Source organism: Gymnoscopelus microlampas (genome assembly GCF_963454915.1).
Source record: "Gymnoscopelus microlampas genome assembly, chromosome: 9".
NCBI classification, from domain to species: domain Eukaryota; kingdom Metazoa; phylum Chordata; class Actinopteri; order Myctophiformes; family Myctophidae; genus Gymnoscopelus; species Gymnoscopelus microlampas.
This window is the reverse complement of record NC_139946.1, coordinates 34584419-34604817: the sequence shown is the minus strand read 5'-3', so window position 1 is coordinate 34604817 and position 20399 is coordinate 34584419. Positions and strand designations below refer to the sequence as shown.

General features: G+C 41.6%; 1 protein-coding gene across 2 annotated transcripts in view; it reads right to left on the bottom strand.

Annotated features, from left to right (window-relative positions):
- Positions 1-20399, bottom strand: part of pde4ba (phosphodiesterase 4B, cAMP-specific a) — an 85240-nt gene that overhangs the window by 46367 nt on the left and 18474 nt on the right. For both annotated transcript variants that reach the window (XR_014601513.1, XM_084067325.1), the window contains exons 3-5: positions 20096-20132; positions 19734-19804; positions 15571-15623 (exon numbers count right to left, since the gene is read on the bottom strand). Coding sequence is in view for 1 of the 2 variants with exons in the window: in XM_084067325.1 (XP_083923451.1) it covers positions 15571-15623; positions 19734-19804; positions 20096-20132 (161 nt within the window). In the remaining variant the exon portion in view is untranslated. The remainder of the gene's footprint in view (positions 1-15570; positions 15624-19733; positions 19805-20095; positions 20133-20399) is intronic.

Genomic DNA, 20399 nt, shown 5'->3' with positions numbered 1-20399 from the left:
TTTTACTTATGTAAAAAATCGGAGTAGTTCTTCCACCACTGCTCACACCGGCACTCACATGCGTACTGTTCCGGTGTTGCTTGGTGCATTTCAGTTCCATGTTTATCCCTCACTGCAGGAACGAAGCTGGGCAAAACAGAATGCCACTGACACAGCGGAAATGCCCTCATGATATTGAGAAGGCAAAACATACCAGAGAGACAAACCTTGTCTTACAGAGACTTACTATTTACCTTTCTATTTTATTTCCTCTCTCATTCAATCTCTCTCTGTCTTACTCTGAAAACCAACAAACAAACACAATCTTGCAAGTAAGATTAAGTGCACACTCCTTGTCACTTTAACAAAGCCTCAAACAAATATGCTGGCACATACGCCCATACACACACAGATAAGGGGACTGGGAGAGATATTGCTTATTCATTTTCCAAAGAACAGTGGTGTTAAATTATAGAAGTAATATTCTATCTCAAATATCAGTTTGATGAGTTCCCGTTAGCTAGTGAAACATTTCCAGGTAGGAAACTTAATGCCGTTGACCCTCTCTCTCTCCCTCTCTCTCTCTCTCTCTCTCATGCACAAACACATACACACAAAGCACAGTTTGCCCAGAGACTGGACAACACTGCCTGGATACCGTTTATATGGTCGGGGACTTTTTATAACTTCCAGTGATTTCACTGGAAGTTTCACTTGATCAATTTCTTTCCAGATAACAGGAGAACTAAATATAGGCTGGAAACTAAGAGACAGTGCCAGACCTCCATTGAATGACAGAGCCCTTTTAGACATTGGACCTACTAAGGTTTGATTTACTTTGTTGTGCACCAACCAGTGTTGCTTGGCAAAAATTGCGAAAATTGTAGATCTACAGGCTCACAACGTGTCGTGATGTGAGTTTGTAGATTGAGTATTTTCGGTGCACGACACTGGTGCACAACGAGCCAACGACGTATAAACTAGGTATTAGAGTTGGACTGCAGTTTAAATAATTCTTGACAAAGTGTGTATCTTTTATACTAGTAATACATTAATACAGAGGCCACGTTGGGGGCCCCCGGGGGCCACATGTGCACCATGCTCCGATCCACACCAAACATGGCACAAACACTGTTCAGGGGTCTGCCATCAGAATAGTCATACCAGGGGCCACATAGGGCCCCCCCGAGGGCCACGAGCCCACCGCTGATCCTATCCGCACCAAATTTGGCACTAACAATGTTCAGGGGTCTGCCATGAAAATAGTCACGCCCAAAAAAAGAATTTGCATTACAGCAGTGTTTAACACTTCAAATGGCCATAACTCGTGACCATTGCTCTGATCAGCACAATGTAGGGCTGGATTTCCTGAAAATCTGTTTGAATTTAATTGTATCAATCTGGCATATGTCAGATGTGTCTGGGTCTGCCCTGCGACAAGGCCACACTGCCCGTCAATTGTGAGCCTGTTAAAGTAGCGATGAGCGGGAAGTAGTAAAGACAGCAGGTAACACTAGACGACCTGGGACAGAAATACTGACCCAGCAGAGGGTGGAAACTAACACACAGCCAAGGATATGGGTTTACCAATGCTTTGACACCTGGAGGAAAGCGGAGAGAGGAAATGAGATGGAGAACGAATATTTACCAGCACCTGATGTACATGCTGTAATGACAGGCGTCCTATTGGTCTAAAGTTTAGACAGAAAGACAAGCTGTACAAAGGTACAAGAACAAGGGTTCTGACAATAGTTTAGACTCTAAACTATTGTCAGAAGTTCAGAACCCTTATCTTGTCTTTCTAAACTGCTGTGAAAGGTCCTCATACAAGAATGAGTGTTGAAAAGGTCCCTCTGACCAGAATAGTGACCTATATTAACCACAGATCACTGGAGATGAAGGGAGGGTGTGGCTGCCATACAAAGCATACGTGTTGGCATTCTGTGAACGTGCACAGTGGAGAGTAAAGGCAGAGACAAATAGATAGCTGTGGCATTTAGCCGTGCCAGGCCTGCCATAATACCCTTTACTGAGCTGAGGACCTGAGGAGGACCACAAAGAGAGAGAGAGAGAGAGAGAGAGAGAGAGAGAGAGAGAGAGAGAGAGAGAGAGGGCAGATGATGACAGTCAGCTGTCACTCGTTTGTGTGCGTGTGCTTTCACATTAAAGGATCTACACCATGAATTTAAAAAATAATAATAATATTTAATATCATATTGTTTATGTCCCTCAAACGTTTTTCAAAAGGTTTGAGCCTAAATCAAGTCTCAGATATACTCATTCCAACTAACTTCTCTCTGGCTTATAAAGCACTTTCACCTGCAATACCACATTGTCCTGTTTGGCACGGGGCGCTATTGAGACAGTTTGTATGCATGTTATCTCCTGGTTCTGTGTGGAAAAAGAAAAATTATAATAATAATAATAATAATGATACAAATTAAAAAATAGATTTTTTTTTTGTTTGTTTTTTGGTTGGAACTGAAAAAAGGGAGGGATTGTACTCTGACGTGACGTCACGTCAGGGTGCAAATCAGTTTGGCCTGTTTTGAGACCAATTTACAGAAAACCCCAGATTTGCTGTGAAAGGCTGAGTGTTCAAACTGGGGTATTTTTGGGGATAGAAGAGAGGTAGGGGAGACCAAAAACACACAATAAAGAAGAAAAGGTTCAAATTCATGGTGTAGTCCCTTTAAATGTGATGACCAGTCTTTCTTTGAGATCAACTAAATTGCTCATCCGGTCCTGGCGTGAAGCCACCTCAGTTGGCGGCTTGGGGTGTTTGCATCTGTGAGAAGCCTTAGACAGGTGCACTGTATTTTTTCTCTTTTTTTTAGATGTGGGGGTGCTACCCGAGCTCCTGGCTTCAGCTGGGTCACATGACAGCCTATTACAAGACCCTGGTAAATGTAGGCCTCTGTGTGTGTGTGTGTGTGTGTGTGTGTGTGTGTGTGTGTGTGTGTGTGCGTGCGTGTGCGTGTGCGTGTGCGTGTGTGAATGCACAGTGCATTTTGCAAGCAATGGGGTGCGTGTTGTACAGCATGTTGTCAGGATCATCACAGGGGCTGTCATGGTGTCTGAATGTGTGCACTAACAACTGAAACCACCAATGACTGGCAGCACGTACTCTTTGAAGGAGAGAATACGGTTTTGCCTCTCTCTCTGTGTGTGTGTGTGTGTGTGTGTGTGTGTGTGTGTGTGTGTGTGTGTGTGTCTGCACGTACAGTAGGTGGGGTACTGTATTGTTCCTTGGCATATAGAACAGGGTGAAACTGGAACGTGCGGTTTGGTCCTCTTTGAAGCGCCCCACCGATGTTAGCCTCCGCTAAACATGTCGAATGAATACGAGTGTCTGGGGCGACCATGAGACATTTCAGATTAAGGAGCGAATGATTCGCTCGTCTTGTTTGCCAACAAGCATTCAGCCTCCATGTCCCTCTATCTATTCTCCCCCATTCTCAGCCTCCTCCATTCTTTCTAAGAATCCTTGAGTACGGTGAAATCCTCAGTGCTCATTTGTAAAATTCCTCCTCAAGTCACCCCCTTATCTTCCCTAACCTTCGCACCTCATAATAACTCCTGCTCCTCCTCCCGTCCTTACATCCGTCTCCCTCTCTCTCGCTACTCTAGCCCACAAACGGCTCAGCGCATTCCTGCACGCGCAGGGCCACTGCCTGCAGCTCGAGAAAGTTTGAGGTTGTCCGAGGATTACCCGTATTAAGTAACATTCATAAATGCACAGATGAGGCACGCGTCGTGACCTGTTCTGCTTTCTGGTCATTACAGATAATAACTGTAGGCCCGCTGGCACCTGGACATACAATTGGCTTAACCACTTAAAGGGATATTTCACTTTCAAAGTGAAATATATCCCTTATTCCCTGTATACTTTCTCGTACGAAGAATAGATAAAATAGCCAGTTTGAAAGTGGTTAAAGTCATAATGTCCATTTTAGTAGTCTTTTAGGTGACACCTGACCTGTGGTAGCTCCTTTGTTACAACTGCCATCCCCCAAATTCAGTTTGGAACAAAATCAGTGAAGTACCGCTCCAAAGCCAATGGTGCAAGATCCTAGCGCCGAGGATATTTTAGAAAATGTATAAATATACATATATCGCACAACTTTGCGCAACTTTGGCCGTGTCATTTTGGCAGACACTTGTGACAAAAAAATGTTGTTTAGAGAAGTTTAAGTTGAATGGTTATTGTACAAAATATACTGTACCAGTGACAGATTATCAAAAATAACCTTTTTTTCAAATTGGAAAGGTTATACAGTATGACTTTAAACAAAGAAATCCATCCCATGTTTCCCCAGTTTATTGCATTTGTTGGGGATGGGGGGATTATGCAACAGAGTGCGATTATGCAACAGAGGTTAAAGCATTCTTGTGCCTTAAGAGTGGTGGGTGCTAGGCATTGTTTATAGGCTGGGTTAATTAGATTGGGCTTCCCTTATTACGTGGGGGGTACATTTTTACAGATCTTTGAGATGTCTCCCTAGAGATCGTGGGGATAGTTGAAGAGGTTCTTGGATAGAAAGGCAGACAAAGAAGGGATACTAAGTTACCTAGATTTGTGAAATATTTCCAAAACTACACCGTAGTGGTTTTTGAAACAAGGTTGAAATGTAGACAGTGAATAGAACATCTAATATCAATTAAATCAAAAAATCACAGTCAGTTGAGAATGTTTTCAAAGAACAGAGCTTGCAGATCTGAAATTTTGGCTCCATTATATATTTTTTGCCTTTTGAAAAAAAATCAAAAACTTTTGCCTATAATGACATAAAATATAATATGGACACCAGGTTCAAAGTGGTACATTTTCTGTAGAAAATAACTCTTCATCCTTCCACTCCGCACCCAATGCTGTTTGATATACTGTAAGAGTGTAAGTCCTTAGCTGAAGCTGTGACCTACAGTATAATAGCTGAGAATCCACATATAGTGTATAGCCAGACTATTGCTGTGTGTATGCGTGTGTACGTGTATGATATCACAAAACATGTCCGTCCAATGTTTCTTTGCCCTATTGCATAACTAGCCTACTCCGTATAGTCCCGGCACCTTTTGTCCATGCATTTAAAGCAGACCTATTGTGTGGTGCTAACCAAACACCAACTCCTCAGTCTCCTTGCTTTGAAAGCACACATACTGCAGTAGGGCCTCTCGCTGCGAAAATGTCATGGGGGGGCCGTATGGCCTCACACAAAAACAACTCCACAATGGAACTTAGAGAGAAACAGAGAAACTTCTTGACACCTTAATGTGTTACTGATTTGCCACACACACACACACACACACACACACACACACACACACACACACACACACACACACACACACACACACACACACACACACACACACACACACACACACACACACACACACACACACACACACACACACACACACACACACTGCATGTCATATGTACATGAGGGTCTTAAGAGTTCAACAGACCTTTCCCCTACATGTATCCTGTATGATGGCTTTTCACCAGTGGATGATTTGCCCAGGAAATCAGGTCACACTGTGTAGTACCTGTGCATGGTTCCCACAGATGAACACATCATGTAGGGGCCAACACATTTCCTCTGGTCCCCCTACAGCATGACACTATATTCATCATTCAGCAAAGCTCCAAACATCTGCTCCTCGGCTCCACGGCTCAATGGAAATGTTTGTCTCACAACAGCACTCTACTCCATGTGGAGTTCCCCATAATCATGTAGACTTCGTAGCTGAACTCACTAACCTATTTTTGCGTAATTTTTTTAGATAATGACTTGAGACAGTTTAAAATTGTACTTATACATCTCCGTTGTCAGGTGGAAACCTTGTATTGCCAAAACCATTACTTTTCAGGAAATGGATAAAAGAACCCGTGTTCCAACGGATCCAATGTACTGTAGCTGTTATTTAGTCTCAAGCACTTGTAAATACTTTGTAAAATATTATAAAACCCACAGACAGACTTAATCCCTTTCAACCTGGCATCCCTGTTTTGAGCATGTCATGATAGATGTAAATGTTCAAACCTTTTCAAAGGTAGCGAAAATAGCAGTCAAACTTCGCAATTTCCAAGTGACACTGTCATTATGAGATACAACAAAAGTATAATATACAGTAGGGCCTTAATTTATGAAAAAACTAAAAGATGAAAAATTGATATACGTTTCTGCCCGACAGCGATGATATATAGTATTTTTTTACAGCCACTTCTATTGTAATTTTAGGAATCATTAATCTAGAATTTTGACTAACATCTCATCTCATGAACTAAGAATGAAGATGCTGCACTAGACTTGGTTGTTTGTCTGTACATGTCTAATCTGTTGTCATGTTTATGTGTTATGTCTATGTATGGACCCCAGGAAGATTAACTGATGCTATGAATCAGCACTCGCAAACTACAGTCCAGATGAGAGAAATCAGCACCCACGTCAAAGTGTCGCTTCAAGGTGAGTTACGAATTACTAGAGTGTTGATAAATGTCACAATCAGGGCGCAAAATTCAAAACAGCACCCATGCTTCTTCTGAGAACTCCTGGCAATCACAGGGAAAGATGTTTTTGGTTTGGCCTATCAATTGTTTTCATAATCGACGCAAAATCTTTTCACATGGAATACTTCTTGACTGATGCAATTTCTTTTTTTTGTTTATCTGGATTGTTACTAAGAGAATCGTGAGAAGAGAAAACAACGAGGTCTGTTTTTTTCCTACACCAGAATTGATGCACGGTATGAATGACATGTAACATGGATGAGGGACTTTCACAACAAGTTTAAAGTCAAGATAAGGCTTCTGACAATAGTTTAGACAGATAGGACACCTGTCATTACAGCATGTACTGAAGGGCCTGCTTCTACATGAGTCGGGGAACATCAGGTGCAGGTAAACATATTGAGTGCACTCACTGTACTGTGGGTAATTTCCACTCACTCCACCGAGGAGAATAACAACAGAGGTTGTGGACAGGACCGGATCCTCTCACAGCCAGACAGACAAGTTAGCCAAGTTGCACTCTAACGGTCATATCGCTTCCCATTTTTCATTCATACCGGAAAATCCCACCGAGGGCTGACTGGCAGCAAGGCCACCACTAGAGGGGACTGTGATGTGCCATATAGGTGCACCACATTGGGAAAAAGAAATGCCATTGTCATGAAATGTCATTAAAGAGAAGTTAATGTTGGAATGGTCTACCACAATAAGGGATTGTCTACATACCCCACTTCTGCGTCTACAAGACCCATCCGAAACAATGGCTCAAGGTAAACCAGAACTGTGATTCTTTGAACCTGATTTTTTTTTGGTAAAAATGCTAAGCTCCGATTTGTGTACAATACATCATACATTTTTATACTGATGTTCATAAATGTGCTCTGTCCCTATTTAAAAAACGATAAAAAAAATTAAACTGTGGGACTGTATGATAGCTGATACAATTTACCACAGTAACTTAAGGAGCAGGAAGGGTTCCAGTGTTTTGCAAAAGAACATTAACCGAAGACATGGATGTTGATAGACGCCAGACAATCTTGAGTGGATCAAAACTGTGGTCTTCTCAGTTCTAGGTCTTTTTAGTTGCATGACTCGCATCGCAACGCACTGTGAGCTTGTAGATATTTTCACTATTCTTTATACTGTAGTATATAGGGCTTAAGTGAATAAATCTGTGGCAATGAACAAGTTCCGAAAACTTGTTCATTGCCATGGAATAATAATATTATTCCATGGCAATGAACAAGTTTTCGTGATTATATTATGTGAAGCTGCAACAAGTTAAGTTTTTACGTCTGTGTTCACACGGTTTGCAATGCACTGTCTGTTTGCCGTATTATATCATTGTGTCAGCACGTACATGTTTGTGCAGTGTGTAGGCACAGACAATAGGCCTTTGTCTCTCCGCATCCTATTTTTCTCCTGCGGGTTGACACAAACGCGCACACATACGCACACCTCATCGCACAAACACCTCATGCGCACCGCGTTCCACTTGACTTCCGTCAAGTTACAACAGAGATGGTGAAAAACAGGAACAATCTGATCTTCTCTTCCTGCCCTCCGCTTCCTGTCTTCCTCATCCTCAGAGAGACAGACAGATGAATGAGAGAGAGAGAGAGAGAGAGACACTGGAGAGCAGACGGACCTTTCTTCTCTTTGTCTTGACGAGAGCAGATGGGGGTTACATAATAAAAGCTCATAAACGTGCGATGGAAGGGTGAAGTAGGGGTGCTGGCTTATGAGCATTCACACACTAGTCGTGACAAAGCTACAAAACAGCCATGCGTGACCAGCTATTTTGCTGCCGAGTCGCCTCTTAAGTGTTGCTCAAGCCACACTTTAAATGAAAAGGGTTAGGGTTAAATAGCACAGGGAACTAATTATAACAGCAAGAATGAGGTTTTCTTCCATTTACGGAAAGGATAAGGAATTGTAAGGAAAGACAAGGGGGGTGGAAATTTGAAAAACAAAAACATATGATTGTTTGATGCTTAACTGCATCATTTGAGTGCTGAACAACTTGAGGCAAGCTTAACTTTAATTTGTAACATGTCACACCCGTCACATAGCAACAAGTGTTGTGTGTGCGTCACTTTGAAGCTTCATGTCGCTGGCTTCCAGAAAATGACTTGTAGCCTGTCACTTTGTTGCTGCTACAGTAGTGTGAAGTGAACACAGCACCATAGCTATGTGCTGCAGAACTATAGGTGACTAAACAAGTGGAGCTTATACTGTAGCCTACGTATAGGCTACTATGAAAAAATAAAAGTAAATATATAGCAAAGAAAGACAACTATTTGTATTAACCATAAGAAGGCATTTAATAAGAAAATAAATAAACCCAATAGTATGAACAAAATTGAGAAATTAAAAAAATAAAGTCTAAAAGATTTAAAAAACACATTTAATTTCTAACTAGTCAGAGATGGCACAAGTTTCAGATCCTCTGCAAGTTGTGTGTCATAATAACTAAACACTGCTTCACCATGTTTTGTTTTAACTCAGGGAACATTTAACAGATCAGTCCCAGATGACCTGAGATGCCTTGAGGGTTCATATTGTAAAAGCAAGTTAGAGATGAATGTTGGCCCTAAACCACTGAGTGATTTATAGATACAGTATTTTTATTCTATGACGCATTGCGAAACCAGTGCAGAAAATTGGTGTAATGTTTTCAGCGTTCTTATTTCTAGTTTGACCTCTTGCAGCAGTATTCTGTATGAACTTTAGCTGTCTACCTTTTTTGGTTCTGGCTTAGCTCTTAGTCTTTAGAGAATGAGAGTCAAGGTGAGCACTACTTTCTTGTAACATGCCTTTCTTCCTTGCCACCAACAAATGGAAATGTAATGTAAAGGCATATTCTATCAATTGTTTGTTCAATGTCACTTATGTTATAGACGTTTGAGTGTCTTCCACATAATCATGGCAAGAAATGGTCTTATTTTACACAACTTGGCCTAATGAAAGCATGACAAGTATGTATGAGGCCCAAGGATTGAACCTTGCGAAACTTCAAACGTCATGTTAGTTACCTCGGATAGGTATTTTCTAATGGAGACAAAATATTCCTGTCTTGTAGATAAGCCCTGAACCAATGTGTCAGAACGTCCTGCCCTATCTTCCAGTCTGTCTAGTAGTACTGTATGGTCAACAATGTCAGACACAGCATTAAGATCCAGTAACACTAAGACTGGAATTTCAGACGTTCAAACTTGAGATGAACATCAACCCTTTTCACTGACTTTATTTTACTTATAATTGGTACAGTATGCAATACCTTTTGTACCCCTTGTCAGAGCACCAATTGTACCCATTATCCTAGTACTTGGAGGCCAGTCTATGACGTCAGTAAAATGACGTCAGGGATCTCATTATTATGGGCATAAAAGGTACACAGGCTGAGGAAATTTGGTGATTTATAGATATATATTTCTGGACAACCGCTAATCCGACCCACTTCCCACTCGGCACTGCACTCCCTCGGGTCCTCTGCACACAAGTTTGAAGTCGATTGGTTCCCGATCGATTCCAGAGAGGTTCTCGCATTTATACATAGATACTGTAGATGTAGAGTTGGTGCACAGACCATGAGCTCCTTGTGAACCGCGGAGGCCTGGGTTTGAATCAGACTCCCGGTCTTGTCTCTCCTCTTTCTGCCCTTGGTTTCCTGTCTCTCTACACTCTCCTATCTAAGATATAATGCATTAAAAAAAAGAACGGTTAACTGATAACTGCAGTGGTGACAGATGATCTGATCTCAACACATTACTATTGAACGACGACCTTGTTTGCCCTACACAAAAGGTTGCAGTGGTTCTCAAACTTTTTAGTGTCAAGGACCCCCATCTGAAAAGATTTTGACCCACAGAGGAGACGATGTATATAAAAAAATAAAAAAAATAAAAAAAATTGCAGATGTACTGTACATACAAGCTCGCAGCACACTTGTATATCTGCTATTTTTGAATAGTGAACGTATAAAATATGGATAAAGGGATTAAAATTATTGTGATGCTTATTAACACATTAGCCCTCTTGGGACCCTCTGGAACCCTCTCAAGGACCCCTGGGGGTCCCCGGACCGCACTTTGAGAACCACTGATCTAACGTCATAGCATCGCTTCAGCACACACTCATTTTCTCCTCAAGCACACGCATACACACGCTGAAAGCACCTGACGAGCTGTGGTTCTGAAGCAGGAAGTGAAAAGTCAGTCCATCTGCTTTGACAGGAAGTCAACAGAAACCACATGCCGGCTCACTGACGTCAATCACAGCCACAGGAACACCTCCCCACAGTGCGCGCGCGCACACACACACACACACACACACACACACACACACACACACACACACACAAACGTGTGAATGAATGTATGCATTGCATGCTGCAATAAATGCAACACACACACACATAAACGCAACACACACACACACACACACACACACACACACACACACACACACACACACACACACACACACACACACACACACACACACACACACACACACACACACACACACACACACACACACACACACACACACACACACACACACACACACACACACACACACACACACCCCTCTACGTACTGTATGTTCACACCAGTACATGCACATCAACGTGCAATTAGTGTCACAGTCAAATCTCAAGCACACAGACCAAGAAATGTATGCAAGTTGCAATATAGCCAACACAAACACATACTGTATCAGCTTATTCACAGTACTGTACCAGCCCACATACATAGAAGCACACACACACACACACACACACACACACACACACACACACACACACACACACACACACACACACACACACACACACACACACACACACACACACACACACACACACACACACACACACACACACACACACACACACACACCCCTATTGCTGTATTCCAATATGATCTTCAATAATAAGCATGTGTCAGTAACATTGTTTCAGTTTCTCCTTCTCCCTCAAGAGGGGGATGACAGTAAATCTACTGACTAGTGTCAGTAACACAAAGACCAAAACCATGATCACACACAACCAGTGCAAAACCTTATATTTATCTCACGCAGTAAAATCCACACTGATAATTTAGTACAGAAATGTGGTCCTCTACGGGGACGTACCATGGTTCACAGACAAAGTAAGAGAGAAAAGGATGAGGCTGGCAGGGACCCGGAACGAGTGGCGAGCAAACTGACACTATGGGAGCCAACCCAGGGCAAACCCAGGAAAGGCAAGAAGTGCACCAACTACGTACTGTAGATGCACTGCGGCGCAACAGCTTAGCTAACACTGTAGAGCACAAGACCCTAGTTAGGAGAGTGTGGATGGCAGTGATTCAGGGGTCCCGAGTTGGTGTTGGCTAGACCGCACTCTCGCATCGCGTCGCAGTACAGAGTACAGAGCAAGTAGTCTTGCTAGGCTCCTGAAACACAGAGCAAAATCCAGGGCCGTTCACACCAAGCACTATAACTATAACGATAACTATAACTATTGTTCACCATGTTGTCTTTGTTATAGTTGCGGTGTGGTCGTGTGGACTGTGCAATCCTCTTGAGTTATAAGAACAATTTAAAAACGATATATTTTACAGTTATAGTTCTAGTGCTTGATGTGAACAGCCCTCAACTCTGAGTGTAGAAAGTAACACTCAGGATTCTGCTGTACAGGTGTGATCCCATCACTTCAACAACATCTTTTGGATTATTTGCAATGAGAAAAAGCCAATTGTCATACTGTAAGTCTTCTGTCAAGACAACTGCTGTCAATCAACTCCCTATCAGCCCTAACAATGTTTAGCATCTAAGTGAGTGTTCATTCTTTAAAATCACTTTGAAAAGTCACATTTTTATGAAATTGCATTTGATACTAGTACTTTGTTTTAACATGTTTACTCATATGACTTGCATTTTCTCAATCAATCAGACACTTGATGCTTTCTGGCAGTTACTCTACGGAGAATCAATGTTTTTGGTCATTATGTTTGACAAATATTTTTGGTATATCTTGGTAAATGTTTTTGGAAACTGTTTTGGCAAATGTTTTGGTAAATGATTTTGGTAAATGTTTTTGGTAAAATGTTTTTGGTAAATGTTTTTGGTAGATATTTTTGGTCAAATGTTTTTGGGTGAAATGCACAACCAAAATGTTTTACTAGTGATCAAAAACAAACCAACATCACAATAATCCTTTTGTCCTTTAAGTGCTTATTTTGCTCCCCAAACAACTCTCACCTCAGCAACAGTATTTCAAGGAGACTGCCAGACAAATCAGAGTATTTAAGAAGTGACACAGAATAACTGTTCAATGATATTAATACCAACCCATACAAAAGGTCCCTTACACAAAGGGGACGTTTATTTATTTTGTGCCATTAAAGGTAGGGTAAGTGATATTTGTGTTAAAAAGCTCTATATTCTAATTACATTGCTCAAGTGTTTGTTCAGTAACAGGAGTCTCCCCCCCGCTCTTTATTAGACAGAAAATGTATTTTTAGGTTGGGATACCAATTGTATCCAATCAGGATAGAGAACTCACACAGGGCCTGGACCGCTGGCCTAGTGAACCGCGCACTTAGGCTCAATGTAGCCTGACACGTTGCGGGTTGAGACGGCCTTTGCTGCGTGTCATACCCTGTGTCTCTCTCCCCGTTTCCTGTCTCTCTTCACTAATACTATTATATTAGTGAAGAGAGATATCCAATAAAGGCAGAAAAAGCAAAAAAGATATAATTAAAAAGAAAAAAGGAAAAAAAGAGAACTCACACAGGATACAGATTAAACAAATTCAAGTGGAATTGGAAGTGATGACACAAATAAATGAGTAGACACAATTGGAACTGGGACACTATCAATTTGAACTGGGACACTATCAAATTGAAACTGATAGATGGGTACATCTATCAGTTTCAATTTGATAGTGTCCCAGTTCCAATTGTGTCTACTCATTTATTTGTGTCATCACTTCCAATTCCACTTTAATTTGTTTAATCTTTATCCTGTGTGAGTTCTCTTTTTTTTGTGAGTTCTCCCTCCTGAAGAATTTAGCAACCCACCTGAAAATGCATTTTCTGTTTATTAAAGAGCTGGAGAGACCCCTGTTACTGAACAAACACTCTATAGCAATGATTACTATCACAATATAGTGCTTTAACCTTTTAAGTTTTTTTTTGTTTGTTTTAACCAAAAAATATCATCTTTAATTAATATGAATTTGAACTGTTGTTTGTGTCATGAGTAGGCTACATCCATACAGAACGTGAATATTACGTGGCAACAAAGCGATGCAATATTTATTCGGAACAAGGGTTTTCACCGCAAATAAAGGCATCAACCTGTTGAATGACGCATCAACTATATGAATAGTTTTTATGCAAAATACCCGCTGGCGATTTTCATAGTCATCATGCCATCAATGTATAACAACGTTCACACAATGATGTGCGGGGGAAAAAAGACCTGCACACAGGTGGGCCTGGCTACTTATTCCTGTGCATTCAAGGAAAACACTGAATTAATTTCTACAAAATGGAAGCAAGGTTACACTGTAGACTGCTGCCTGTTTAAGCAGGGACAAGCTGTGTTTCTGAAGCATGTTGTGCAAACAGGGGCCCTAACAACGCCAGAAAAATGGTTAGGTCGGGTTTATTATGGCTGGGTCTGAAGGCCAACACTCCATGGTATTCCCAACCTCCTTCAGTTTGACATTACCCTCTAGCCACATCCCAGGCCAACTTCTCACTCACACTCACTGTGTGTGTGTGTGTGTGTGTGTGTGTGTGTGTGTGTGTGTGTGTGTGTGTGTGTGTGTGTGTGTGTGTGTGTGTGTGTGTGTGTGTGTGTGTGTGTGTGTGTGTGTATTGTCATGTTTGTGCGATTGAACAGTACGTGGAAAAGGAACGTGTGAACGTTCAGATTGCAGATTGAACTCAAAATGTGTGTACGTGGTCTAACTCTGTGTTGTGTGCGTGCGTGTGTGCATGTTTCAGCCCTTGGCTGTGGCAGTGGGACACTGATCCCCAAACACACATTGTTTATTCAACTTTCAGCATGACTACAGGTTTAAAAAGACTGTTGTCATTAAAAAGACTGAAATATTTTGCTGATTACAGTAAAAAAATATATCATATATAATATTAATAATATATATAATATCAATAATCAATCTACTGTAATTTAAAATGAATTCAACATTCAAAATCAAACTTTTGCTATTATCTAGGGCTAGGCTACATGCTGATTGTCACGCGCAGAGTCCTATAAATATAATGAAGTTTGCTGTATTTGTCAGCGAAGTGCTTTGGCAGATCAAAGTGTGTGTGTGTGTGTGTGTGTGTGTGTGTGTGTGTATAGTTTGTGGCCGCATGGTTTTCCCTTTGTACTAGAAAAGCAATTCTGTTTGGACGAGGACGTTAACGACCCTGATGACAGATGGTTTTGGGCTGGAGGTTGTTGGAGCCGAGACAGGCGGCTGAGAGAGTGAAAGTCATCACGTAGGCCAGTGGCTCTCAAACTCTTCTTAATGTCAAGGACCCCCATAACTCTGAGAGCGCACAAATGGCACCAAACGGACCCGTAAGGGTCCGTTTGGTGCCATTTGTGCGCTCTCAAGAGTTTTTGGAACGCCCTCAAGGCACCCTGGCGGTCCCCTGAGTCTGACCCCACTTTCAGAACCACTGACCAAGGAGGGGTCATGGGTAAATTTATGGACAGAGCGGAAAGAGAGAACAACGGAGAAACAGAGAGAAAGGGAAAACAACATGGAGAAGATGAAAGATTATAATGGAGAGGGTCCACTTTGGTTACATATTGTTGTGCGGTATCCAGAGTTACGAATGGAAAGATTGAACACTGAGGATTTTGCTGTGTAGATCAGATAAAGGGCTGTTCTTCACACGGAGTCAGTCACTTTGTTGCGTATACTGTACTTTCAAGGCCAGACATCAAAGTTGGCTACAGTAAAATCCTGAAAGTTAATTCAACTCTCAGCGTTACAATTTGCTGGGTACAATAGAGGACGCACTGTGTACAATAGAGGACAGACAGCGCATTGTGGTCCTTACCTGGGAGGCAAACTCTGGTTATTGGAGGTTGAGTCGTGGCAGCGGGAGACCTCCTATGAGGGAGCGAGACAGAGAGAGAGAGGTGGTGTTATGGACAAAATGTCCCACATACACACTTTACCTTTAAGTAAATTGAAGGAGCATTGAGAATACGGCAGTGGTTCCCAAACGTTTTAGCTCAAGATCCAAAAATGAAATTAGACATTTGCCCGGGACCCAAACTAGTGAAAAAGCAGATCTACAAGCTCACATATGAGCATGTTGATATGCTATTTTCACTACTTCTTAAACCTTTTTATTATTATTAATATTTATGGGAATTATTAGATTTTTTTATTTTATTTATGAAATACTTTTTAATTTTCTTTTTAATTAATGAAAAGTTGTGTTTTTTTGTCGGTAAAAATTGGTCCGCGAAACAAACATGGGTCCCGACACACTGTTTTGGAAACAGTGGTCTACAGAATATAATAGCATGTGTGTATGTATCTATGATAGCAAGTACGTATGTCGATATGATAGAATGTATGTATATGTATGCATCGATATGTTAGCATGTATGCATGTACCAAACAACGGTGCCACAAACAGCACATCTGCCTGGTGCTGTGTGCAAGCATGTGCGTCACTGATGCGTCTGTGTGTGCGTGCACGTGTGCATGCATGAGTGAGAGAGAGAGAGAGAGAGAGACTACGTGCTCTGTGTACAGTATGTGCATACAGCATATACGTTTCTGTGTGTGCGCTCGAACGGTATGTCGCTGTGTGTGTGTGCCACTGCGGGGCATGTGTATGACGTCTGTGTGTGTGTGTGTGTGTGTGTGTGTGTGTGTGTGTGTGTGTGTGTGTGTGTGTGTGTGTGTGTGTGTGTGTGTGTGTGTGTGTGTGTGTGTGTGTGTGTGTGTGTGTGTGTGTCAGGGAAACTAGGTCAGAGAGGCTTACTTTTAATTGCAGTGATTCACAAAAATTAAGTACAGTGCTCTGGAGTGGGTGTATTTTTTTGCAGTGTTTCTAAGCACAAAGTCCAATGTTCTTGGAAGGATGCTGAAGTTTGGGGAGGAAATGAGGTGTGAATGTTTCCGTTTCTGTAGGTTTAAAGAACTACAGGGAATGGATATATTTACAGTACACAAGTCCTGTTTGATGCAACCTCATTGCCCAGTGATATTACAAAACCTATATGGTACGTGTGTGTGTGCGTGTGGATTTGCAGATGTTTAACATATACCGTAAATACTAGGCTTTATTTGGATAATATTGTAATGACCGGAGGTTACCTGATAAAGCATTAGTCATGTCATCTTTTATAGGAATACACTTTATTGTGGCAAACAGCTCACAAAAACGCCCAAACAAGCTGACTCACAAAGCACAGAAGGGAGGGGTGTGTTCCCTGTTGCCACCCCATCATTCGCAGTTTCCCCCAATGTGAACACACAAGAATGAACATAAACCAATCACATTAATCACACATAAATCCCCACAACACATTCCCATAGCAAATAACTACCCAATAACACAGCAATTCAACAATAAATACAGGCACACCCCGAGTCATGCTGGAAACTCTCACCACCTGGGACGCTACTAAACCACCACCTGAGGGGTTCTACTATTACCAGTAACCAACTCAACCAACAAAAAAATCCCAGGATGATGAATGGGGCACCTCCCTCGCTCCCCCCCATGTACAGTATATATCTGCTGCTATGCTCATGCACCGCTTGTCTTACCTCACGGTACTTACTGCACCGGATAGATATACTCTGTGTAAATATGTAGATACATTGTTGTTTTTTATTGATCTCTGTCCCTCTCTTTCCCCTTGCCCCCCTTCATCTTCTTCCCTTTCTCTTTTATGGAAATAAGCAAATAACAAAACGATGGAGCTTGCACAAAAGCAAATTTAACCCACTGTTTTACACGTGTAAACCTGTGATGTGACAATAAAGTTGATTCTGAGGTTCTCATTTTATCAGCTGGGTCGAGCAACTTCAGCGATGTAAGCCAGTACCTCTACCCGGCAGCAAGCACCCCCACAGCGGTCTTCCAACTCTGTCATCCCACTTCTGACACCAATGTTTTGATCGATGGGTTTCTGATCCAAAAGGAGTAGTCATGACAACCTTTTATCATGGGAATACTCTTTATTGTGGCAAATAGCTCACAAAACGCCCAAACCAACTCCCTCACAAAGCATCGAAGGGAGGGGGTGCTCCCTGAAGTCACCGCATCACTCACGGTTTCCCCCAATATTAACACACCCCCAAACATAATGGGCCGAATGAACGTAAACCAAAGACATTAATCATACATAAATGACCACAACACATACTCATAGCAAATAACCCACTATGGCAACAATAAAACGATAACAAATATAGACGCGCCCCGAGGCAAGCTGGAAAGTCTCGTCAGCCATTAACTGCCTGGGATGCTACAGTATTGACTGATGCTGCTATGGTCCAATTCTAAACTGCAACCTAAAATGTTACTCTCCTCTACTAATAGGTATTGTGTGTTTAAATGCAGCAGACTTTTCAGCCATCACAAGGTGCAATGCGAACAGTCTTATGTAAAATCTTATGTCTTAACCACTTAAACCCCCTGAAACGGACCTGAGTTGCAGGTCTACGCACTACACCGCTTTTAGACAAACGTTCCCCCACAATAGGGATTAGGGATGCTGGGGTTCAAGCGGGTACGTTTTGTCTCACAAGCCTTTTCACTGCTTCATTCGAAGATAAAACATCAACTTGACAGACAGATCCCTCAGAGGTTAGATTGCACAATGAGCAGCCACTACTACACTAGCTCAGAGAATACAACTAAACGTCTGTGTACAAACCTGCACAATTACCTCCATGTGCATACCAATGAGGCAACTCTATTATGTGCGTGTGTGCGTGTGCGTGTGTGTGTGTGTGTGTGTGTGTGTGTGTGTGTGTGTGTGTGTGTGTGTTGCACCCCACAGTGAAGCACTCCAAAACATAGGGATTCCATTCATACCATGTTAAACACATTGACGTAAGAGGCGGAACTGTTCCTTTGATGCTAAGAAATACAACAACACCCGTGTATTTAGCAGCACAATGCCACATCCCTTTTACCACGAAAAGGTAAAAGATTAGTGCTTCAGATACCAACTCTGTGTGTGTGTGTGTGTGTGTGTGTGTGTGTGTGTGTGTGTGTGTGTGTGTGTGTGTGTGTGTGTGTGTGTGTGTGTGTGTGTGTGTGTGTGTGTGTGTGTGTGTGTATTTTGTGTACTTGTATGTATGCTCGCGTTCGCATCCAATGACGCTGACATGTGAAATGTTGAAAGAGCTGCAGCGTTTCAAATCTGCCAGTTTAAAGCTCAATGCTTCCACCTTGTGGTGATTGAGTGGAACTACAATATTTTCCCCCTCAGGGATATTTCTTCTTTTTTTTTTAATTGGGTCATTTTATTGTCTACTCAGGCTTTTGTGAGCCCCCCAGACAGTTTTAAGTTGCCTGATTCAGTATTTAGATATTTGAAATTGATTTTATCAAACACGCCCCCTTCCTATACAAACCCAATTTTTAACATTAGATTAATCAAAAACACCTGTCCTTCTGGTGACTCATCCTGCCCCCCTAATACGCGAGGGGGCCGTGTTTTTTTCGATTACTTTTTTCATTTATTTTATTTAAATTCTTTATTGTATTTAACTTTTTTCATTTTCCAAAAAAGATATATAAAATTAATGAAAAAAGTAATTGAAAAAACAATTACTTTTTTGTCCTACGGATATTGTCCTACTCTCACGTAGGACAATAGCAGTCACCAGAACCAAGGACGGGTGTTTCCGATTAATCTAACATGGTTAAAATGGAGTTTGAAGTTACAATGGGTCCGTATAGGCAGGGGGCGTGTCTGATAACATGAATATCAAATATCTAAATACTGAATCAAGCAACTTAAAATCTGTCCGGGGTGCTCCCAAAAGCCTGAGTAGAAGATAAAATGACCCAATTTAAATAAAAAAGTGAAATATCCCTTTAACAGTACAGTGTTAAAAAAACAAAGACTACCTGCTACCCCACTAAAGTCAAATACAGATTCAACCAGTAATAGCTAGAGATGTGCAACATGCTCTGTAAATGAATAAACAGAAGGGCAACTTTAATTTATTAACACGTACTTGTTGGAGGCACATTGGACATTGGTCAGGACAGTGAAGTTGTTTCTTACACTTCGAAGGCTTGCCAGAACCTACAGAAATGGAGAGATGAACACAGAGAGAGAGAGAGAGAGATCTTATTTCATTATCTCTTCCTCTGTAAGAAATGTTAGTGTGATTCCAACATTGGGACTACAGTCATTTGAAGTATTATAATTATACTCTATCTTCTTTAGCAGAGGGTGTTTCTATCTGTGAGGGTCCATACATACATACATATATACATACATACATATATACATATATACATACTGAACATGAGATGAACACAGTAGTTCAGTAGCATATTCATACTGTATTGTAAGAACACTGGGATTATGTACCTGAGCAAAAGGTGTTACGATCAGGTCATCGCCATGTCTGTGAACACAAACAAAACATGGAAGATTTATTCAGGGAACTCATTTTTATCAAATGCTTGTACGTATGCTTACTGTATACGTATACGTGTGTGTGTGTGTGTGTGTGTGTGTGTGTGTGTGTGTGTGTGTGTGTGTGTGTGTGTGTGTGTGTGTGTGTGTGTGTGTGTGTACGTGCGTGTGTGCGTGCGCACACACGCGTGTTTGTGTATACACACATATAGTAGTGTATATAAATCTGTACAGAGACATACTGTAGAGCTCAAAG